At 41.1% G+C, this 25,379-nt stretch overlaps 2 protein-coding genes across 8 annotated transcripts in view; one reads left to right on the top strand and one right to left on the bottom strand.

The window, feature by feature from the left end:
- cblb (Cbl proto-oncogene B, E3 ubiquitin protein ligase) overlaps positions 1 to 21,900 on the bottom strand; it is a 126,390-nt gene extending 104,490 nt beyond the window's left edge. The window contains exon 1 of the mRNA XM_069888593.1: positions 20,793 to 21,900. Within this exon, the coding sequence (XP_069744694.1) occupies positions 20,793 to 21,190 (398 nt within the window). The 5' untranslated portion in view covers positions 21,191 to 21,900. The remainder of the gene's footprint in view (positions 1 to 20,792) is intronic.
- Positions 21,901 to 21,939: 39 nt separating this feature from the next.
- LOC138738423 (HMG box transcription factor BBX) overlaps positions 21,940 to 25,379 on the top strand; it is a 285,557-nt gene continuing 282,117 nt past the window's right edge. For 4 of the 7 annotated variants that reach the window (XM_069888615.1, XM_069888604.1, XM_069888602.1 and 1 more), the window contains exon 1: positions 22,071 to 23,440. The gene's annotated coding sequence lies outside the window, so the exon portion shown is untranslated. Of the gene's footprint in view, positions 22,047 to 22,070; positions 23,441 to 25,379 lie in introns of those variants that run through there. The other 3 variants (XM_069888601.1, XM_069888616.1, XM_069888607.1) reach the window with 2 other exon arrangements.

The raw sequence follows: 25,379 nt of genomic DNA, 5'->3' as shown, positions 1-25,379 counted from the left end.
TTTCATGCATACGAAATCACTCAAAGCATTAGCAAGTCTTTGAGTTTAAGAGTAGTGGCATTCAAGAGTAGAGTACACAAAAAAAAATCTCTCTCTCTCTCTCTCTCACACACACAACACACACAAAATTCCTATGTGGATGAGAAGCTGATATTTCAAGAAGCAGATATCAGTCTCTCAAAATATGGGTCACTCATCAACATAAAGATTAGCAGAAAGATCATTCAGGAGCCTGGGGGGAGGGGGGTGGTGATAGACAGAAGTTACAGGGATGCCATCATACCTAGTAGGCAGGAAGAAGGTAGCTGGGTGGTTGTCAGGAGAAGGAAAGGAAACAGACAAGCAGTGCAGGGTACTCCTGTGGCCATTCTATTCAATAATATGTACATCATTTTGGATAGTGTTGAGGGTGATGACTTACCAGAGACAAACTGCAGCAGTCAGGTAACTAGCACAAGAGTCTGGCCCCGTGGCTCAGAATGGGAGGGAGGAGAAGAGAGAAGAGGCGAGCTGCAATGATTGGGGGGGGGGGGGGAGAAGGGGAAGAATTCAATAGCGAAGGGGAAAGAAGAGATTCTAGAAGAGATCAAGAATCCCCAGATGGTATGTTGCCTCCCAGATGCCAGGGACCAGGATATCACCAATCAAGTTTACGGCATTCTCACGAGGGAGGGTGCATAGTCAGCTGTCAGGATTCATGTAGGGACCAATGAGGTGGATAGGAAGGATGACAGATTCTGCAAAAAGAGTTTAGGAAGTCAAGTGCTAAGATGAAGGACAGGACCACACAGGTTGTGATGACGGAGATCAGGATTTCTACCTGTGCCACATACTAGTGAGGTCAGAAATTGGGACCCACAAAAAATTTTATCATACAGACCAACATCTCTGTTAAATGCTGATTATAAGATACTAGCAAAAGCATTGGCTCATCAATTAGGACATACTTGCCAAAACTGATACAAACAGATCAAGCAGAATCTGTTAAAGGAAGGGCATTCCACAAATAATCTAGGAAGATGAATGAATATAATACACAAGGCAAAATCCCAAGTACTACGGTCTCCCTCGATGCGGAAAAAGCATTCGACAGTTTGGAATGGCCCTTTTAATTTAAAGCATTGGAAAAATTTAGTATAGGCAGAACATTTATAAATTGGATAAAAACTTTATACCATAAACCACAAGCTAAAATAATAACAAATAATCAGATGTCAGCAGTGTTCTCCTTGATTAGATCAAGCAGACAGGGATGTCCCTTGTCCCCAGTACTTTTTATTTTAGCAAATGAACTGCTGGCAAAGATAAGAAGGGATCCGAATATAAAGGGCTTCAAAGTCGGCCAAGAAGAACAAAATCAGTTTATTCGCCAATGATGTGATATCAGACCCAGCTAAATCTTTGGAAAAATTACAAAGAACATGAGGAAAATATGGAAGATCATCAGGCTATAAAATAAATATGGATAAAAGTGAGATAATGCCGAAAAGGAAGTAATTTTAAATGGATGGAATAAAATATCTTGGAATAGCAACTGATAATAACTAGCAAAATCTGTACCAACTAAATTATGTTCCTCTACTTGAGAAGAGAGAAAGAGATCTACAGAAATAGAGACTTATCGATTACTTTAATGGGAAGGGTTAATTGCATCAAAATGAAAGTGATGCCAAGACTGCAATACCTTTCTCAATAGCTGCCTATTCTGTTACCTAAAAACTTTTAAAAACTACTAAACAACCATATTAGATAATTCCTATGAAATAACAAAGTACCAAGAATTGCATTGGAAAAAAACTGACAAGGGACTACAGGCTGGAAGGACTTAGTCTTCCAGATTTAAAAAAAATTACCTAGCTGCACAGGCTAGATTTCTTGCAGCCTTCTCCACTGAAGACACTCCTTCCCCCACCCCCCACCCCCATCTTGGGTTCAAATGGAGGAGGGGGAAGCAAAGGATTTTATATATTAATGGAGTGTCAAATCACTAAAGAAATATATGGATAACCCCATTCTAATACATATGATTAGAACATGGCAAAAAAATTAATGAATCTATAGAAAAAAATAAGGGATATCAATAAAAGCACCATTGTATAAAATTCTGCAAGGATGTGTTCAGTAAGTGGAAGGCATTCAAAAGATGAATTTTTGAGAGTACAAAATTTATATGCTTTTGTAAGGATTAAAGGCAAGGTTAAAAGGCACAAGAAACCTATTATCTAGATGATAATGTGGTAAATTGGATCAAGTTTGAAGATGATATGAAGATTAGAGGTGTAGTGGTCAGTAAGGAAGGCTTTTAAGGCCTGTAGAGGAATCTGGACCAGGTGGAAAAGTGAGTGGCAAAATGGCAAATGGAATGTAATGTGAGGCATTGTAGTCTGGAAGGACCAACCATGGAAGAACATACTCAGGAAACAGTAGGGCACTAAGGAATGCAGTAGAACAGAGAGATCTGGGAATACAGATACACAATTCCTTGAAAGTGACATCACAGGTGGTGCCAGGGTCATACAGAGAGTTTTTGGCATACTGACCTTCATATATCAAAGTATTGAGCGTAGGTGTTGGGATGTTATGGTAAAGTTGTTCAAGACATTGGTGTCCTCAAATCTGGAGAATTTGCACACCCTAATGTGCACACCCCAATGTGTGGACTTTAGTCACCTACCCAAGGAAAGATATCAATAAGATTGAAAGGATGCAGAGAAGATTTACTAGGATGTTTCCGGAACTTGAGGAACTGAGCAACAAGAAAAGGTTAAACAAGTTAGGATTTTATTCCCTGGAGCATAGATGAGGGGAGATTTTATGGAAGAAAATACAATTATGATGGCTATACATAGCATAAATGCAAGTTGGCTTCTTCTACTGAGGTTAGGTTAGATCCAAATCAGAGAATATTGGTCAAGGATGAAAGGGGAAGGTTTAAGGGGAATACTGGCAGGGGGTGGGCGAATTTCTTCACACAGAAAGTAGTGGGAGTATGGAATGAGCTGCCAGCTGAAATGGTGAATGTGGGCTCAGTTTTAACATTTAAAAAAACTTTTGGACAAGTACGTGGATAGGAGGAGTATGGAAGGACATAAAATGGGTCCAGGTCAGTTGGACTAGGCAAAATAAAAGTTTGGGACACACTAGAAGGGCTAAAGGGCCAACTTGCTGTGCTGCAATGTTCCATGGAAATTCATTCCTCCAGAGGATATCTTGAGAATTCAAAAGGCCTATGAATACTCAATTATAGAATAAATTCATTGTTACCATTCCAAAAATCTATTGATTTCTTCAGAGAAATCAGGCTAGTCCAAGAAAGTGGCATTGAGAAATAATTGATCATAATTTTATTGAATTGCAAGACCTGCCTCAAACTCTTAGGTTCTTGTATGAGCGATCTGATATTGTCACAATTAGAGGAGCACATATAAAGAAAAGAGGCACAAGGAGGGAAAATGTAATAGAGGCATGTCAAATTACAATAGCCTAATTCTCCTAGCAGCAAAGATCAGTACCTGGGGAGGCATAGTTTAACAGGTGGAAAAATTAGAGAGGATCTGAGAGGGAAAAGGAATTAGGAGTGGGAGGGTATGGAATAGAAAAATAAAAAAAATTGACAAGCACTGTCACCACATTTAAAAAGTATCTGAGAAACATGGAAGACATGAAACCTACATGACCATGAACCAAGGATTGTGAAGTGGTATCAACACAAATTCCATTTTGACTGCAGGGTCACCTTCCAGACCACAAATTTTTAATGACATTACCAGTCTTTGGGTGATTTAATTTGGACTCTTCACCCAAGTTAAATTATTCAGGAATCTAAATGGTGCCTGAAATATATTGAGGGGAGGATTGAATGAGATTATTCCTGCCCAAAAATTCTACACTTTATTCACTCTTGTATACACAGCAAAACAATTTGCTTCAATATACAAGTATTGCCAGACATAATCTAACTACTCTCTTGAAAGTGCGTTCCAAAGACTCTCATCATTCAAAAGAGATGGTTTAATCTCTCAAATAGATGACCCAGTGATGAAACAATTAGCCCTAGTTCTAGATTTTCCCCAGAAGAGAAAATATCCTCTTTTTATCCATCCTTTTGGGAGCCATTGGGAACCCTTAAGAGAAGATTGGATAGATTTCTACATAGTAAGGGAATTAAGGGATATGGAGAAAGGCAGGCAGTTGGAGATGACCCCATCATCAGATCAGCTATATTGAAAGGCAGAGCAGGCTCGATGGGCCAGATGGTCTATTCCTACTCCTATTTCTTATGTTCTTAACCCTCAGGATCTTTAATCAAATCCTCTCTTCTAAAATTCAGCAGATGCACTTAAGTCTATCCAAACTTTCCTTTTGAGACCACTCACCTATTCCACATAGTCTATTAAACTTTCCCTAATTACTTCCAACCCAGGAGAGCAGTACCAAATAGAATATTTTCTAGATTTGGTCTGACCAGTGTTCTATTATAACTGAAGCATAACCTCTCCACTTTTATTTTGAAATAACTGATATTTTTCCTAATTACTTACACATCATTCCTTTGCAATTCTTGGATTGCTATCTGGATGACATGCTTCTTTGTTCATCTTCCTGCCAAATTTATCAGATCTTCACCCACCAATTTAAATTATCCTTGTACTCTTCAGGTCTTTTAACTTATCAAATACATTTTTGATATCAACAAATTAACATCCAAGTCATTTATATAAATTGTAAAATGCAATGGTCCCATTACCAATCCATCTGGCACATCATTCATTACTTCTTCCCAACTAAAGAATATCCCATTTTCAAAAGGTCAAGAATATTCTATCAATATCAAAATGCTAATTCCTACACCATGAACTTTTGTTTCTTTACAACTACCTTGGATGTGGTATCTTATCAACAACCTTTTGGAAATCTGAATATACCCACTGCTTTTCCTTGTGCACAATGCAAATTACCTCTTCGTAGAGCACAAATAAATAGTTTAATGAAAGGAAAATCACATACCCTGTTGTGCCTTTAATAATAGATTCTATTTCCTGTTCAGATGACCGATCCTATTTTCATGTTTTCTCCCCCTCTCCCTTTTTAATGTTCCTAATCTAATAGAATCTTACCAGAATATATAGAATTTTGTTAGCATCTTAATTCTGATTTTACAAACTCAATCCTATTTCTTTCCAAACACTTGAATGGTCCATCATGACCTGTGAACTTGCCAGCACACAGTTCTAACCATTTTAATCACTGCCACTTTGTTGACATTCTCCCCAATCTAGTTCCTCCCTCCCATATCCCGATTTCCAGTTACTCCTAGGTTTGTACCAACATCACTTACAGCAATAACTGATTCAAAATACCCATTTAATTCACAGCAATCTCCTTATTTTGCACATTTTTCAGATTCACTTACATTCGTATCAGCACTCATTTTGTCAACTTTTCCAGATATACAAATTCTGACTTTTTTTTTTTAATAATTTTGATGAGTTTTCTCTCATTCTAGTTTTGCTTTATTCATTTTGTCTCTAATCATTCTTTGCTGTTTTATATCTGTCCAATTTTCTTAGGTCTCACTCTTTTAACAATTACGATTTCCCTTTGGTTTGATATCATCTTTAGTAATTTAGTCACAAATGGAGAGTCCTCACCTTGGATTTTTTCCCCCCCCACATATTGTAAAGCATCTAATTCCATACATTTTGAACGTTCCCCTTAAACATCTGCCACTCCACTGTGAATGACCAATCTCCAATCTTAAATTTTTCAGCTCTACTTTCATATCTTCATAATTTCCCCCTTACAAAACTATAAAATACTATCGGACTCTCTTCTCTCCCTCAAGCTGAGTGTAAATTTTAATCATATGATCAAAGTTACCCAAGAGGCTATTCCAAAAGCACACAAAGAATCATCTGGATTACTCTCGACCTCTCAAATTTTTCAAGTCTATATTAGTATCACCTATTATGAATGTATTTTTATGACAACACCTTAAAATACCTTCAGGGCCTGGGCATCATTTGCACATGCTACTTACTGGAAGCTATTATTTATCATCTCCAACTGGACTGGTTCTATATAACCTTGATTTTTTTTTCCCAACTTTGGGTACACCTCCACGATTTTGCTTTTCAGTAATAAACAGGAAGCCTCTTTACCTTTTGCTAATCTCAAATGTTAAACATCCTTCAACATTCAGTTCTCAATTCATGTAATCTTGTAGCAATGTCTCTGTACTAGCAGTCAATTGACATTTTTTTTAAAAAAGCATTCAAAGCAAAATAGATAAACCGAGAATGCAATGTGCAATCATGTACAGAATGTTCAGTTTTGTCCTTTTATTTTTGTTACCTCCAGCCTTGCCTACTTCTACATTGCCATCCAATAGATTAGATTGGCCTTCCATAAGCAACTCTAACCTTACTCTTAGGCTTGTACAGCATCTCTTCCTGTCAGTCTATCATTTCCTATTAAAGTCTTCTTGAGCACAAAACCATGCAAAGTCAGTCCTTCAACACAATTATTCCTTTCTCCAAAGTTACCACCTGACCCGCTGACTACTTCCAGCCTTTTTTTAAACCTGTTTTTATTAAGCTCATACTCAATCTTTTAAGAGCAGTGTATACATAGATTAAAGTTCACCAAAGTTATTATACAGATATGTAACTTCCTGTGTGAAGACACACCAATTCAAAACCAGACCCATACTGTGTTCCCTGTAAATGTGAGTCAATAACCTTTCATCTCCAGATCCTTTGCTGGAGACCTCTAACACTCTCAATGAAGAGATCTCAAATTCAACTCCTTCATGAATGGCTACACTTTATTCCTTCAGAAAATAAATAGCAAAATGTGCATATTCATTTGCTAGGAAAGCTGACTTCCTAAATATAAAAGAGCACAGGCTGCACCCATCAATAAATTTTCATGAACAGAAAAGGTTTCAATTCCAGCTTGAAATTAACATCATCTTCCAGGGAATTGGTGTGAAAGTACTTTTTTTAAATTTCACACCAATCTTATAACTTTGAGAGGAAGAAATGGTTGCATAATGGAAACTGGAAAAAATGTTTTACTATATTGCTACTGTTCTTTACTTCAATAAATGTTCCAGAGTCTTAAGCAGAACAATATTAAAGTGAGATCCATGCAACAACATTCAGTATTGGAGAACTGTATAGGTTTGTGGAAGATGAGTTTCCATTTACCAAATCGGGCGGGACACTTTGCAGTACTCATTCAATTCTGTATTCTGTTGAAGCAATGCCTGCACTACATTGACCCACAAACTGGGCAGAGCCCTTGCCAGGAGGAAGTGGAGGAGGAGCTGGAAAAGGAGAAGGACTATAACAACATTCCAAAAGAGGAAGAAGTGTCCATGCAAGAGCAGGGCACCAGCATTCAACTGATATCAACAACATTGCAAGAAACTGCCGAAGGCACTTAATCTGTCAGAACAAAAGACTCGACAGGTCAATTTTCCCAGCCTGCATTATAACAGAATGTCAAATAAAATTCTTTACCTAGTACCAAATCTATTAGTCTCAAATTCAAAATGGAATTATTTAGGTTTATGCTGGTAAAGTCTTGACTAAATTGATAATCTACATTTTTTAATATCTCCCTGTCAAAACAACATTTACACTTGTTTTAAGGCAACTATCATAAAAATACACTAAATAAAATTTTTCAAGCCTCAATGCATATCCACGAACATCTACCATTCAAAGTTCTTCAAGAGACCAGTTCTGGCTCACATCAATTCAAGCCACCCAGTTAGCCTAGATCCACTTCAATTTATCCATCATCCAAACAGGTCCAGGACGGACTCCATTTTGCTGGCCCTCCAATTGTTCCTACAAAAGTGCTCTCATGCTACTGTTACTTTTATTCCAATCGATTCCCCCGAACCCCCCCCCCCCCCGCAACTCAATACTCTAATTGACCTCTTGCCCTTTTACTTTGTATGGCTGTACCCATGTTAAACTGCTGAATGAACCTCTCACTGTACAAAGTACAAGATAAATAAACTTAAAAAGGTTAAACTTAACATGGCAAAATCTTGTTCAAAAAGATAGTTGTGAGTTGCAACACTTTTCAAGTCAACTTAACACAAATAACATTAACACAGACTTTGAAACTGAAATTAAATTTTGCCCGATTGTCATGTAGAAAAACACCAACTACTCCAACACAAGAGCTACAAATTCAAACACCATATCAGAGTCATTGGCCGTTATGTCTTAAATCCTTTCCATCATCTTTCAACCACAATTTTGGCATCTTTGCTTACATCACTTGGACTGCAATATCTTTTTTTTTCTTTGGCTTGGCTTCGCGGACGAAGATTTATGGAGGGGGTAAAAAGTCCACGTCAGCTGCAGGCTCGTTTGTGGCTGACCAGTCCGATGCGGGACAGGCAGACACGATTGCAGCGGTTGCAAGGGAAAATTGGTTGGTTGGGGTTGGGTGTTGGGTTTTTCCTCCTTTGCCTTTTGTCAGTGAGGTGGGCTCTGCGGTCTTCTTCAAAGGAGGCTGCTGCCCGCCCAACTGTGAGGCGCCAAGATGCACGGTTTGAGGCGTTATCAGCCCACTGGCGGTGGTCAATGTGGCAGGCACCAAGAGATTTCTTTAGGCAGTCCTTGTACCTTTTCTTTGGTGCACCTCTGTCACGGTGGCCAGTGGAGAGCTCGCCATATAATACGATCTTGGGAAGGCGATGGTCCTCCATTCTGGAGACGTGACCCATCCAGCGCAGCTGGATCTTCAGCAGCGTGGACTCGATGCTGTCGACCTCTGCCATCTCGAGTACCTCGACGTTAGGGGTGTGAGCGCTCCAATGGATGTTGAGGATGGAGCGGAGACAACGCTGGTGGAAGCGTTCTAGGAGCCGTAGGTGGTGCCGGTAGAGGACCCATGATTCGGAGCCGAACAGGAGTGTGGGTATGACAACGGCTCTGTATACGCTTATCTTTGTGAGGTTTTTCAGTTGGTTGTTTTTCCAGACTCTTTTGTGTAGTCTTCCAAAGGCGCTATTTGCCTTGGCGAGTCTGTTGTCTATCTCATTGTCGATCCTTGCATCTGATGAAATGGTGCAGCCGAGATAGGTGAAGCAAGGCTGTGTTCTCGCACCAACCCTCTTTTCAATCTTCTTCAGCATGATGCTGAACCAAGCCATGAAAGACCCCAACAATGAAGACGCTGTTTACATCCGGTACCGCACGGATGGCAGTCTCTTCAATCTGAGGCGCCTGCAAGCTCACACCAAGACACAAGAGAAACTTGTCCGTGAACTACTCTTTGCAGATGATGCCGCTTTAGTTGCCCATTCAGAGCCAGCTCTTCAGCGCTTGACGTCCTGCTTTGCGGAAACTGCCAAAATGTTTGGCCTGGAAGTCAGCCTGAAGAAAACTGAGGTCCTCCATCAGCCAGCTCCCCACCATGACTACCAGCCCCCCCACATCTCCATCGGGCACACAAAACTCAAAACAAAACTCAAAAGGACTGCAATATATACACTGGTAAAATGGGCAACTCCAGCGATACAGGCATTCGGGTCATGGAAATTCACCTTTACAGAATTCACAAATCATAAACCAAACAACTGAGGCGCAGAATTTAGAAATTGTGTGGGGGAAAGAAAATAAAATCACTCCCCCCCCCCAAAAAAAAGTCCTGCTTGATATATTTGAATTCCAGAAAAATCATAATACAGGCCGTTTTCCAAGAAAGTAACCATCATCCCTCCAATAACATGGGGGGGGGGGGGGGGAAGAAGTGGGGGGTCACCTGTGCTATCCTAACCATTACATGCAGATTACACACAATTTGAGTTCTTCGCAAATGCTTAGTTTTAAAAATTAGGGGACTTCACCCTGGTACAAATAATCATCCTGCATAGAGATGGTGTTTAAAATAAACTGAACTCAAGTGTCACGATAGCTACTTCTAATTGAAAGGCATTGATTAGATGCATCTACTGCTCATATTTTTTTTTAAAACCACCAATGATTGGAAACTGCTACAATAATGAAAATTATGGCAATGCACAGCATTGTCAAAGTCTATTTGCTACCAATAAAGGAAGGAACAAAGCCTTACCACGAAATATCTGTGAAATAATATCATGTTGTATTATTAGCTTTGTCAGATGATGCAGAACAGTGTAGGTAAAATTAGTTACAGTATGAATGAAGACTGGGGTGGGGAAAAGAGACCAAGGGACAAGAGCCACAAACAAGACAGCTTCCCCCCCCCCCCCCATATTAAATTTAGACATACAGCACAATAACAGGCACTTTGGCCCACAAGCCCATGCCTCCCAATTACCCCCAAATAACCTACAACTCCCGATACATTTTGAAATACATGAGGAAACCAGAGAGCCCAGAGGAATTCCATACAGACACAGAGACTGTACAAACTCCTTAAACAGTGCTAGATTCAAACCCCAGTCAAGGGTGCTGTAACAGCGCTGTGCTAACCATGCTTTCGTCACCCATCCACCTGCAATTCCAGTCTGTACAGTGAAAGGTTAATTTGTGGATTTTATTAAAAATAACATCTAACAGTTCAAATTTCCAAGATGACAGATAGTCTTGTAACAGATTTATGCTAATATTATTCTTTAAGTTATATAATTATATATTTCTTAGTAAAGTTAGTTTTGGGTGGACAGGGCACATTTACATTTTACAGACTCACCATTATACTCAGTCTTTTGAAATAGAAGCTGGCAGATCTCGAAGACAGGTTGTCTACAAATCCATTGTTCAGTGGAAGCTGTGTAAACATCCATAAAAATGAAGTACTCAAAAGAATTGCTGGTTGCTCAAGGAGCTATTCAAACAAGCAAGATTTTTAATTCAATGGTCAGTAGACAGGCTGGAGGCCGTAGATTCATTAATACATACTTTGGGAGTGGGTCAACTGAACAGAGATATTAGGCACTTTCAGGTGGCCAGAATATCCCGATGTAAAGCTGCATATTCTACCCCTATGTGGCTGTCAGGAGGCCACCTGAAAGAGCAGGAGGCGCCTCCGAGGCACACTTTCCAACCCGCCTCAGAGAGGGATCATCGCCGGAGCATTGAAGTCCCCCTAGGCACCTGAATACAGCTGCTAAAGGGATGACAATCAGCTGACAAGCACCTGACAGCCCCCCTCCCCGCTGCCCCACGGCGCGGGACGTCAGCGCTGGGGCGGGTGGCGCGGGAAGTCAGGGCTGGGGTGGCTGGTGCGGGAAGTCAGCGCTGGGGCGGCCGGCGCGGGATGTCGCTGGTTGACCCAGCGCTGACTGCCCCAGCGCTGACTTCCTGCACCGGCCGCCCCAGCGCTGACAGCCTGAAGGGACAGGATCCAGAGTGCACTCTAAGGCGCCACCTATGCAGCTGTCCCTTTCAGGTGGTCAGTGCTGCGCTTTTAGCGCTGCCGTCTGAATGACCATTCCACAGATCTGAATCCGCTTCTGCAGGTGCATTCTTGGCAGAGAATGCACCTGAAAGTGCCTATTATTACGAGCGCAGAGGATGTCAAAACTCAGCAGCAACAAATAGTCACCACGACAAATGGTTACTTAAACAAAAGTTGCTTTTAATTATCTTTAAACTTGAAAACAGAATGACACTAACTTATCACTATTAACTTAACTAGCTTAACTTAACCCCCCTTCTAATTCTAAGCGCACATGTATGTAAGTTGAGAAAAGTTCTTTGGTTCACAGTCCAATCTCACTTCTCATTCCTCCAAGTTCATTGGCTGGGAGGCAATTCTTCTACTATGCACAGAATTTAACATTTACAAAGTTCGCCAGGCTTTGGTGCTTGAAAGGTAAATGGTTACTACTCAGGACGATTCTTGTCAGTTTTCAGAGAAAGATTTGTTGTACATTTATATCCATCAGCCGCTTCAGTGTCTTGCCGAATAAACTTGCCCTCTCAGGGTTCTCCAGATGATAACCTATTTCTTTCAGGTGACCAGAGTTTCTTCCTGTTTCTCTTATTCCAAGTGAAACATTAGACAGCCAGTCCTCTCCTCTTGCATGAGCCACAAGGGCTTTGACCAGGCTGAAATAAGAACCCATTTCTGAATGGGATTTTCCACAAGCTTTCCAGCTTGTCCTGTTCCAATCCGCGCTGCTGCTGCTGGCTGTAACACTACAGAAGTGATCTCTGTCTCTCTCTCTCTGATAGAAAGTCTGTTTTGACTCTCTGCTTGCAAAACCACATGACCCTCTTAAAACAGCAAGTTCTACTGCAGACTATCTGTGGCTCCAACAAGCTCTTTCATCTGTTCCCTTTTTGTAAAAAACAATTCATTAGTGAAGTCTCTTGGCACTCTCCAAAGCTCTTGCAAAGACTGTTGGCCCTGACATGTCTAGCATGGGGCAGAGCTCCAGTATTTTAATTAAGATCGGTTTTAAAGTGCTTGTATGTGACCTACTCTTAAGTTCAATTCAATGTAGAAATCTAAAAGGTAATAAGTGCTTCACTTCCTTTAGCTCTCTGGGTAAATGGATTCTCGAATTGTGACATTGCAGCCTTGCTCCTGATGATTCAGCCAGTATACCCAAGGTCAAATATCTGCAGTGAACACCTGCAAGCTGCTTCTCCCACCCCTGAGTTGCCAACTACTCTGTCCATGAGATCTAGTGTTTGGAGATGGAAGCTGGGGAACATGTGCAAATACACACAAAAGCTGGCTCAAAAGAAATGTTCACCTACTACATGCAGTTGATATGTTCTGCAAAGAACTAGGCAAACTTTGTAGTGAGACGGAATACAAAGCTATTGTTAAAGTATCCAACCATGCTTAAACCACTCAATCCCTCCTGTGCTGCTGTATCCTTCTACAATTGTGGCATCCGGCAGAGCTATGCTAAATAGATTCAACTTCCCAAATAGGATTTCTGTTGAATCAAAAGTGACTCTGTAAAACCAGAGCGACAGCAGATTATCACAACTAGAGCAACTGTGTTTGTACATATATTTGCTTACATATTCACTCCTTTTACAATACCATTATAGGACTACTATTTCCTCAGAGACAAACTTAAGGAAGCACCCCACTACCTTCTACGACAGAGTGGAGCAATAAAACAATTAGCAAATGCCAATTTGGGATCCCAACATCCCAGATTTTTAAAAAAATACAGCTCTCAAATACTAGCATAGGTATTACTGACATATTGTAAAATTCCAAGTCTGTTAACACTTGCAGAAAATAGGACAAACCACAATATGCTCTCCAGATTCAGAAATTTTCAGTGTTTACCATTTCATTGAATAAGCCAAGCCAAAGAAAAGATATGTTATAATGGTATGGAGAAAATAAATAAGAATCTAACCAAACTACAAAAGGGAGAAGGGGAGAGTAAATGAAAGCTGAAATGCAATGTTGACCTTGTCAACGGAAATATTTATTCTTCTGTTGAAATAAGTTTGTTTTCAGTCACCTCCACTTACAACCACTTTCTGACAACCACTTTCTGTCCAACAGTTCAGTCTGGATTTTCTATTATTCTTTTGAACTCAAAAGATACACAAAAATAGAATAAATCGATTTATTGTGTGGATATTGTCTATATCAGTTAGAACTTTGATATATCAGAGATTATAATTCTGTTAAATCGTAAGCTCCCTTCGTGCGCCAATTAGATCAGTTTCTAGATCAGTACACAAATTGTGACCATCAAACTAAACCAAGCAAAGGAAAAAAATGGATTTAAAATTTCTCCTTAGCATGTGACAGTAGAAAAAACTATGACATTTAGCTTTTTATATAAAAAGACCACATATTCTTAAATACAATGATGGCGGCTAGTAGATAGAACAAGTGGAACCAAGGATACTGTTCCAACCTTACAGGAATTCACAACTGTACTAGAGAATCAAAAGTGGCACGAGCCAATGGTTAAAACGATACATGGAGTGCAGCAAACCCACTTGACTGCCTTGTGTCCTAACCACCCACACGGTGGCAAACTGGTACACAAACAACTTTCATGTGCACGGATCAGAAAGAACAGGAGTTTACCAAACATTTATACATTTTAAAAAAGTACTGGAAATATAAAGATTTGTGAAGATGCTGCAGATTTAATGTTTCAAGATAATGACCTTTCAGAAAAGGAAGAGGCAAAACAAATTTTATAATGCAGAGAAAACAAGTCAATTCAGTTACAGGGTAGAAGGCAGAGAATAAAAATGAGTCACTTCTAACAGGAAAAAAGGGTGGTAAAAACCTTTGTGATTTTCATCCATCCTACCAAATACCAACCCTTACAGACAACCTCTCTACATCAAACTGTGGGTAATTCTTTGCCCCAGAGAATGAAAGGGTCTGGGCTACTAAACTAGGGTTTAATGCCAGCTTCTGACATATCTGTATACAGCCTGTGCAGGTTTTATTTTTGATAAGTAAAAGGTATGTTCCTGGCTGTATTGAGGGCCAAGAGTACGACAACTCTACAGGTATCAAAGTATAATGCAGCATCATTTCAATCAGCCAGCACTGCAGCTTCAGAAGGGATATTTGGATAAATGCAATATGCGCTCTTGCACAGAGACGCTCATGATACAGCAAGCACACAGATAGATGTAACTGCCCAGTCTTCTTTCTATTCAACCAAGTTCTACTCAACATTGAAAACAAAATTGATAGAAAGTACAGAGGATCAATATTAGGTACAAGCTCCAAAATTGTGTAATCAAACTAAAATTACAATTTCTGGGATTAATTTACCAGAATTGTATCTCTTCGATAGGTTTCTATGAAGCAAATGTCATGTAGATGAAATAAAAATTCAAGCAATTCCTGTAAATGTGGTTTTGGAGTACTCCAGAACAATCTTTGCCTGTGCATGTAAACCGGTACATGTGCAAAATAGTCCCAAAAAAAGTTCTTCCTGTACACTCTGAGAAAACAAATCACATTTAAAAATATGAATTACATCTTAAACAAAAAAAACATCATACAAAGTGAATATTTCAGTTGTAGGGCTACCCACATATGCAAATAATTACAGCAATGAATAAACAGGCAGATTTCAAAACTCCACCATATCAAAAACAAGATGCCGCAAATTCAAAATCAATTTTTAAAAAAGCACAATATACAATTCTAAACAAGTATTTAGTTCTGCCAAGAAAACATCTTGCTCTCTGCAAGACAAATTAAAATAGAATTATTACCAATTCTGAAAATGGTAATTAAAATATTCAGACCAATAGTTAAAGATAAAGCTTTAATTAGGAAAAATTGAAATATTTAAACAAAAACACCAGTGTTCAGTGAGATGTTATTCTTCATATGCAACTCTTGAATTTAAACAGACTAGATTATTTTTAAAAATCAAGATAAAAGGCAAGGAGTGACAGGACTCCAGTTCCTAAAATCCTGAGGGGCCTAGACATGTTGTGCTGAGGTCGTGAATCCATGATCATTATACCATGGCAAAACAGCCACACAGCTTGACAAGATCACAGTACAAATAGAGTACGAGGGATCCCTTCTGGAAGAAGGGAGTGCAAAAAACCTTGTGTTAAAATTATGAAGAACTTTGGTTGAAACAGTGATGTGCTCTGTTCTCATCTCCAGTTTACTAAAATGATGTTGGAGCACCAAGTGGAAAAAAAACTAATGACAAGAATTATACTAGAATTTGGAGGGCACAGCTTCAGGAAAGAACCAACAGGTTTGAGGTGTTTGTTCTAGGAAAGGGAATTGACTTGATAGCGTCTTTAAAATTATGATGGAAATCCGCAAGGGAGATTTAGAAAAGATTTCTGCTTCAGGCAAGATAAAATCTCTCTGTAAATCAACTCAGAAGAAACATTTTTCACTATACTACTGTGAAAATTTGGAATTTTCAAATAATTTGTGATGGCGGTCAAAGTATGAAAGGGAAAAATGAAAGACAAAACTTGAATGGGTGATAGGGGTCACTTTGGAAGAGCAATTCAATGTAATTGCTTGATTTTTATTTATCCTCCTACATAAAAATGCAAGACAATACTTCTCAAAGCAGCATGTGCCATTTTCCACAAGTTCAGCCTTTTCATCTCACCACACCATCCCCATCTCCTAACAAAGCCCCTCCTTCAAGACAAAGTCTAGCCTCTACTTGTAATTATTACAATTAATTCAGTGTGTGCACTCTTAAAAAAGACCTTTATCCGATCGTGTCACAACCACTTTGCTATCATACCCCTGGGCAAGTTACTGGTCTAGGAGACAGGATTCTGGATTCAGGAGTGACACAGAAACAAGAAGTTGATGCCACTACAGTAGCCAGGGAATTTGAATTCAAATGATTAAATAATATCTACATTTTAAAAAACCCCAGTCACCAGACTGTTATTACAATGCTCGGTATTCCTTGAGGGTTAGGGAAGAAAATCTGACATCGTTACCCAATTTTACCTTCTCATATTTCCTCATGACATTCATGCATCATGCCTACGCCAACTCAGAGCCATCTCAGACCCTCATTTACTTGCTGGCAACCCCTCACATACTCCTCGACACCCCACTACTCACCTGCATAGGCAGCGAGGGACACAGAGGGGGGATTATTAATTTACAGCTGCGATTTACACAACCAACTAGGTCTTATTTGGAATGTGGGAGGAAACCAGAGCACCCAGGGAAAATCTATGTAGCCATGATTCCATCCACTGCAAACTCCACACAGATAGCACTAGAAATCCAAATCAAATTCAGTATGAATTATGATTCAACAGCAATAATTGCTGCACCACAATTTCTGGTCTATAAACAACTTCAGAGTGTACTCATTAGTGGGATCATTACAAATAGAAATTAAAATACTAATATTCCCAGCTATGTTCACATATTGTGGGGGGGGGGGGGGGGAAAGAAAGGGGAATTAAAAGTATTCCAGAACATTAACTTGCAATGGATTATATCTGAAGATAAAAATTTATTATTTTGCTTACCCAACCTATTTGAAAGAAAACCCTCAAATTCTGCAGGACAATATGTACCCAAACAGCACCAAATAAGATACTACTTTCTAAAACAAAAAATTCTGGTGTAGTCATCATTAAACATTTGATAAACAAATTCCAATTCCAACTATCCAAACTTCAGGAGGATACATTTCTTTTGGGCAATTCACATCTGACTGTCAGCAGTACAGCTCATAATGACTACATCCGCTTGGTAATAACATCCTTTGCTAGGGGCCACAGCACGGGTAAAAAAAAAAGTAGATTCTGTCTGGAATACATTACATTTCCTTTATTTTAATGATTCCTCTTCCAATTTCAAATTTGAAACCCTACGTTTCTTCAGAAAATAGAAAGATAAGACATATTAGTTCTCTTTCTTTTCATTCTTTTGCCCAACCCCCACCATCCCACATTCTGCAATAAAGCCTACTAAAGGAGTTTTATTTTAGAATGTTTACATGGTGTATTTCCTTCTTCCGACACCGTGAATCTACCTTTGAATAAGGACCAGAAGATGAATTAGAAATGCTTTACGATTGCAAACAATTGTTTTTATTTCCAATGCTCAAGTTAGTTATATTTTCCATCAATGATTAATATTTTCCCTGACAACTATTTTCAGTTGTACATTTCTTCTTCTGAACAAGTTATGCAAAAAATGGTTAAAAAAGTTTCATTCCCATTTCCTATCTCTTAATCCCAGTGTGACCAGACACCCAGGTACAAGAAGGCAGGAAATCACTTTGTCTCGTTTCTTTTCCCTTATTTGGAGATAAACAGTTTATATGTAGCACATAAATGGAACTCCTATAGGTTTCCTTTTGGAGCTTCACAGAAAGTGTCACAAACAATCCACTCACCTGATTCATCGATAAATCTCTGCCTTCATCAGTCAACCCACCAAAACTTTCTTCTTACTATCTACAGGCATTTTTTTTTTACAATCAACTCTGTACCAATTCACCACCGAATTTTCATTTACTTCACCTGTACATTTCTATTATAACCTCTGATTTGAAAGAGGCATAGTCCATTAAAAAGGTGGAAACGCTGATTTTAAAAAAAGTGAAGAATATAGTAGGAGACCTTTCATAACCTGGGCTTGTATCAAAGCTGTTTTTCATCCAATTAATTACTTTGGGAAGAAACTACTTTTGACAAATGCAGCTGTCATTTGTGCAAACAATGACAAGAGAGGGATTGTTTAAATGTATTGGTTGAAGATTAATTGACAGCATTCTCCCACTAAGAGAATTTCCAGTTTTCTAAACAAGTTATCAAATCATTCAACTCTTTTGATGGGCGTTTCAGTTGAACACTGCATCAAAATAACAGCAACATCGACAATCTTGTATTTAACCAACAGATGAGATCACAAGCTCAAATACTTTTGGAGGGTTAAACTGATCTAAACAGCATTTTATTTTTAAAAAATGATTGCAACTAAGGTCTATTATTTCACTAGATATTGTTTGGAAAAGATGCAAATATATTTACTAAACCCAATCACAAACTAGTCAAGTAGTTAATGTGTTAATTAGGCTGCACAGAATTAAATTAGTCTAAGGTAACTTTGGACATCACCAAGCTACAAAGAACAAGCTCAGAGGAGCCCACGGGTGGTGATTTTAAAAAGATCATTCCAGAAGGAGCTATTTCGTAACATTCTTTTGAGAGTGGGCTCAGGCAAATCTGTGCCAGCAGTACTTTGTTTCAACCACGGACCACACCAGTCCACCTACTATTGCTGTAGGATGACGCGAAAGATGAACAACAGTGACGTTATTTCGAGTGCATCAAAAACCTACAGCTGATTGCCGGGAAATTATGCAAGTCAGTATTGTTTTAAAAAGATAGAATGGAAAACAAATAATAGTTTGCCACATTCTGATATCTTGCTCATTTCATGACCACGTTTATAAATTTAATTCAATCCCGCAACAGATTTCCATTTACCAAAGCGATTTCAATCAACCCCGAATGGTTTTTTTCTGCAATGCCTAAGAACTTGCTCAAGTAACTTTGATGGGATGAAAAAGGACAGAACATGCAGAATTTACTTACAACACTTCACAGCGATTGAAACTTGAATTCAGATCTGGTTTATCGAGCAAAGCAAACATCACCTATCCAGAAATAGCGTTTGGATCACCTACGCGGAAAAATCTCAGTGCACTGCCACATTTGACAGCCCCTGTGTTAAAAGCAATCCCTCACAACAAAGCCTCAGCTTGGCAAAGCATGACACAAGTTGCATCCTGGGTTTCAGCGCACAGTGTGAGGAACAACGCTGAAGAAGAGAGCAGGTCCAAAAAGGACAGTGCGAATATGAAGATGCATCAGCACCACCGTTTCAGGGTGAATGAGCAAGGTGCGAGTTTTGCTCATACCGTGAAGGGCTCAAGGCCGAAATATCGGTTCTGGGTCTTTATGTTTGCTATAGGTGAAGGAACCGCTGAGTTCAGAGAGAGAGAGAGAGAGAGAGAGAGAGAGAGAGAGAGAGAGAGGAGACACGATTTTATACCTATCTAGACTGCTCTTCATACATCCTTTCCTTGAAGGGTTGAAGGCTGAAATTTTGGTTCTGGATCTTTATGTTTGCTATAGGTGAAGGACCTGCTGAGTTCAGAGAGAGAGAGAGAGAGAGAGAGAGAGAGAGAGAGAGAGAGAGAGAGAGAGAGAGAGAGAGGACACGATTGTATACCTATCTAGACTGCTCTTCATACATCCTTTCCTTGAAGGGCTGAAGGCTGAAATTTTGGTTCTGGGTCTTTATGTTTGCTATAGGTGAAGGACCTGCTGAGTTCAGAGTGAGAGAGAGAGAGAGAGAGAGAGAGAGAGAGAAAGAGAAAGAGAGAGAGAGAGAGGACACGATTGAATACCTATCTAGACTGCTCTTCATACATCCTTTCCTTGAAGGGCTGAAGGCTGAAATATCGGTTCTGGATCTTTATGTTTGCTATAGGTGAAGGACCTGCTGAGTTCAGAGTGAGAGACAGAGAGAGAGAGAGTGAGAGAGAGAGGACACGATTGTATACCTATCTAGACTGCTCTTCATACATCCTTTCCTTGAAGGGCTGAAGGCTGAAATATTGGTTCTGGGTCTTTATGTTTGCTATAGGTGAAGGACCTGCTGAGTTCAGAGAGAGAGAGAGAGAGAGAGAGAGAGAGGACACGATTGTATACCTATCTAGACTGCTCTTCATACATCCTTTCCTTGAAGGGCTGAAGGCTGAAATATTGGTTCTGGGTCTTTATGTTTGCTATAGGTGAAGGACCTGCTGAGTTCAGAGTGAGAGAGAGAGAGAGAGAGATAGAGAAAGAGAAAGAGAGAGAGAGGACACGATTGAATACCTATCTAGACTGATCTTCATACATCCTTTCCTTGAAGGGCTGAAGGCTGAAATATCGGTTCTGGATCTTTATGTTTGCTATAGGTGAAGGACCTGCTGAGTTCAGAGTGAGAGACAGAGAGAGAGAGAGAGAGAGAGAGAGAGAGGACACGATTGTATACCTATCTAGACTGCTCTTCATACATTCTTTCCTTGAAGGGCTGAAGGCTGAAATATTGGTTCTGGGTCTTTATGTTTGCTATAGGTGAAGGACCTGCTGAGTTCAGAGAGAGAGAGAGAGAGAGAGAGAGAGAGAGAGAGAGGACACGATTGTATACCTATCTAGACTGCTCTTCATACATCCTTTCCTTGAAGGGCTGAAGGCTGAAATATTGGTTCTGGGTCTTTATGTTTGCTATAGGTGAAGGACCTGCTGAGTTCAGAGAGAGAGAGAGAGAGAGAGAGAGAGGACACGATTGTATACCTATCTTGAGACTGCTCTTCATACATCCTTTCCTTGCCTTCCTTGAAGAGCCTGATGGCCCGCTTGGATTTCTTCATCAGGCTGTCAATGTAGATCTTGAAGTACTCGTTCTCACTCAGGACGTGCATGCGATCCTCGTACTTGGACAGGATGAGGCGAAGATGCTGGTAAGTGTCCGGCAGAATGTCCAGAATGTACGGGGGGCTGTTTTTGAGCTGCAGCTTGGAGTTCTGGCACAGCCGCACCACTTTGTCCATCAGCTTCCAGGTCTTCTCCACCATCCGCTTGTCGGCCGCCTGCTTCGGTGGCCCCACTGCGTCCTGGATGGCGTCGATGATGCCCAGGATGCGACCCTTTTTATTCACATTGCTACGTGGATTCCTCGGCGCCGCCGCCATGTTCCTGCCCCCTTTTATACCCACTTTTCCCTCAGCCACACAAACAAACAGAAAACTTCCAAAACAACAGCCCCGGGGCTCAGTCGATTAAAAGCCGCGGGACTCACAGTCGGAGCAGGATCACGCGAGGCGCCGACATCCGCCTCCACCTCATGTGGTGGGAGGAGGAGCTGCGTGAGCGATTCCTTTTTAAAGGCCCGAACGGGAACCCGAGCCCGCTCCCACTTGCCTCCCGGGTCCGCACGAAAACAGCGGCCGGGGCCGAGGGGGCGGGGCCCTCTGACTCACGCGCCGATCCCCCCAATCCGCTTTCGGCACGAGCCTGCCGTCTCGCCTCTCCGACCCGCCCCAGGCCGAGCGCGGTCCACTCAGCGTTCAGCCGGAGGCGCGGGCACCCACGATTGGCATCAGGCGCGGCCAATCCGAAGGCGGCGCGAGGAGGGGGCGTTTCCGCCCACGAGGGGGCTGGAGCTGGGAATGGCGTCCGCCTGCATGGCATCGACGGTGCCCAATAGACTCCGGCCGGTGGGCGGGATCCGACCAATCAGGTTTAGGGCCCTTGTCCGGACAAATACGTTCGACCAATGGCAATCAGGTGTGTGCCTCAGTCCCGCCCAATTCTCCAATCAAAGCTTGAGGAGGACGTGGACTTGAATTGCAGTGGCTTGTTGCATGCGAATGGTGGGGGAGGGGGGGGGAAGGGGCTGGTTCCGTGATTGTTCTCTCGAGCTTTCTTTTTTGTGTGTGTGCGTGTCTTTGGTGAGACCGGACAGTAAATGGAAATCCCATTGATTAAAGTGCGGAAGTGGGGGGAGGGGACGTCATTGTATTTACATAGGCAACAGCCAATCGGATGGTAAGTAGGATTGTAAACAAAGGGCGCGTGGACTTCCGGCCGGAGGGGGCGGGTCCGCGAGGGTGAGCCCGCGCGCGTGTGAAGCGGCGGCGCTCGGCCGGAAGCGGCCCAGGCGAGTGTGGCCTTGACTTGAATGCAGGAATGATTTGGATAACGGAGCAGAGGTCGCAGGCCTTTTGTTCTCCTCGAAGTGATTACAATGGATGCGGGTTCCCAAACCTCCGTGATGTCGCCGTCCAGAGCACGGGAGCAAGGGGAATGACTTCGACTGCGGCCTCCCTCCCCTCCACTCGGGATCATTGGTTAAAGAGACGTCGGTGTTGGTGGTTAACCTGGTACCATCAGAAAATCAGGGCTGCTCGACTGAGGAATAGCTTCTTCCCACAGGCTGTCACATTGATGACTGGCATCCTGTCAACCAAGTAAATTAGTCCATTCTGTCTTTATCCCCACAGGTTTCAAGTCGGCCACCATAATCCGAGAACCCCGGGGGTGACGAGAACAGGCTTCAATGACCTCCCAGAGACACTGGACACATTTCAGTTCACTCATAGAAGAAACCATGATAGCCTTGTCCCTCCCCTCCATCCTGTCCCACCTGGAGGACGACAGGCTTATACATTCATTGACTAGCTTGGCATTTGATCCATTCATTCTCCAGAGGCTGGTGGAGAAGCTGTCCTCAACAGACCTCAACACTCTGTAACTGGATTCTGGACTTTCTAATGGAAAGACAACGGTTTGCCCGGGTCGTTCACAGCCTGTTGAGCACCCATCGCACTGAACACTGGCACACCTCGGGGCTGGGTGCTCATCCCACTCCTGTTCATGTGACTGATCCACGAAGGCATCACCCGGATCCAGCACCAAGAGTGGCATCAAATTTGTGGATTACATAATAGTAGTCGGCCTCATCAGCAACAATGATGCGACGCACTACAGAGAAGGGATGGAAAATCTCATGAAATAGTGCAAAAGGAACAACCTGAGTCTCAATGTGGACAAGGCGAAAGAGATGATCGTGGACTTCAGGTGGACTAGGAACAACCACATCAAGAACTCTGTAGTAGAGAGAGTGGAGTACACCAAGTTCCTTGGAATTCACTTCACCAGTGACATGACCTATTGTGAACACTCAACATATCCTCATTCGTCAGGAAGGTGCAACAGCAACTACACTTCCTGAGAAGACTGAAGCGGGCAAGGCTACCAACCACCATTATGTCAACCTTGTACAAGAGCTCTATCGAGAGTGTCCTGGCCGGCTGCATCACAGTGCGGTACAGTTGCTGCAGAGAAATAGATTGGAGTTCAATCCACAGGACTGTAATAGAGATGATCACTGAAGTCGTCTTCTTCCCACCCCCACCCATCGAAGAGGGTGTGCAAAATCGGTAAGTTCACCTTCCACCCCACACAAAGCATCTTTCAGCTGCTCCTGTCAGGAAAGAGATACAAGAGTATCAGAGCCAGCACCACCAGGCTGAGAAACAGCTTCTTCCCATGGGCAGTGAGAATGCTGAATGACCAAAGGAACTGCTGATACTAACTATTCAAGACTCTCATATTTACAAAGCAATATTTGTATTTATGAAAATTTTTGTCCTGCATATGTATTGTTTGTCAGTATATGTGTTATTCTGTTTGTGTGTTTTGCCTGAGTACCGGAGAATGTGGTTTCATTGGGTTGTACTTGTGCAATCAAATAATAGACCTGACAACACAGTCACAAGAGTGAAACACAAAAGTCTACAGTCACTGATTGTAGCCAAAGCACAGAAATGCAAGAACTCAGCCGGTTATATCTTCTATGGAAGGGTAAAGATAAATTACTGATGTTTCGGGCCTGAGCACTTCCTCAAGGTATGAGTGGGAAGAAATACTGGCATCTTAAGTAAAGATTGGGGGGAAGGAGGAGAACAGACAAAAGTGGTAAATTGGATATGATGAGGGGAAAGGTGAGAAATGATCTTGTCTCTGCGAAAGGAGGCAGAGGGAAAGGAAAAGAGAGCTAGAGAAAAAGACGGAGAAGAAGATGGCGGGGAGGGTTTCAGTAGAAAAGTGAGAAGTCAATGTTAATGTCATCCGGTTGGTAGGTGCTCAGATGGAAGGTGAGCTGTTGTTCCTCCAATTTACGGGTGAACCTGTACTGCCCAAATACAACCATGTGACCCATTATCCTACCCACCCTGCATGTCTTTAGAACATGGAAGGAAACCCATGCAGACTCGGGGAGACTGAACACCACTGCATTGAGCACAAGAATTATCATGTTATACATATCCTGGATAATTCCAATAACAACTAAACTACCTAACAGAATCCAAGATTTAATACTGCAACCAGCAGCATATAGTGATTGCAGTCTACAAGATGTAATGAGACAGCATGCTAAAGGTTCTAAAATCATGTTGTTTAAGGCATGATCTTTATTTAAACACTATTGCCTCCATGTTTGTCCTGCAAACCACAGAAATTTATTGCCAATTCTTGTTCATAACTTGGTGGAAATTTAACATTCATGACATCAGATGAAGTAGGCAGTTCACCACTACTGTCTCAGAAGAACTTGAGAGTAGTCAATAAATATTGGTCTTATCAGCATTGTTCACTCATAAATTAATATGGAAACACAGTAGTCCTACAAAGGTTTGCACAGTTCTATTTCTCTGACAGGAAAACAACAAGGAACCAGGTACATGTCATTCAGGAGTTTGCAAGAGGTGTGAAAGAAACTGCTGAAAGGAGAGCTTAAGTAGAATTAAAACAGTTTTTAAACTGTACCATTTTCAATAAGACTTCAATGTAAACAGGAAGAGGGAGATTATAAACATGACATCGGGATGAGTGAAACCTATGGAAGAGAACAGTTAATGTGAATGTGGTGCAGGCATCTGAGTTGAAATTCAGTGTGGTTTTTTTTCTCTTTTGATGAGAAGTTCTGAGAACAATTGTAGTAACCATTAGCTAATAAGTTTGAACCAGGATGAAGTCTCGAAGCTTTCCATTCCTTAGGAATTGGTGCAATTATAAAAACATCATATGAAATTGTTTAACTATTGACAAAAAAGTCACATGTAATTGTATTGAATTAACACAACTGTTCCAATCAATATAGAAACAAAACAAAATCTGAAAATACTCACTTGGTTAAATGGTTCTGATGAAGGATATTTGACCCGAAATGTTGACTTTGTATTTCTTTCCACAAATACAGCCTAACCTGCCATGAATTGTCTTTTTATTTTGGATCTGCAGCTTCTGTAGTATTTTTTTCACTTGCTTGTATTCATTTGTATCAACAAATGAAACTATAGGTTTGGATATCAACAA

The sequence above is a fragment of the Narcine bancroftii genome, chromosome 7 (genome assembly GCF_036971445.1).
Source record: "Narcine bancroftii isolate sNarBan1 chromosome 7, sNarBan1.hap1, whole genome shotgun sequence".
Taxonomy (NCBI): domain Eukaryota; kingdom Metazoa; phylum Chordata; class Chondrichthyes; order Torpediniformes; family Narcinidae; genus Narcine; species Narcine bancroftii.
Note: the sequence above shows the minus strand (reverse complement) of the source record. Positions and strands in the feature narration are given on the sequence as shown.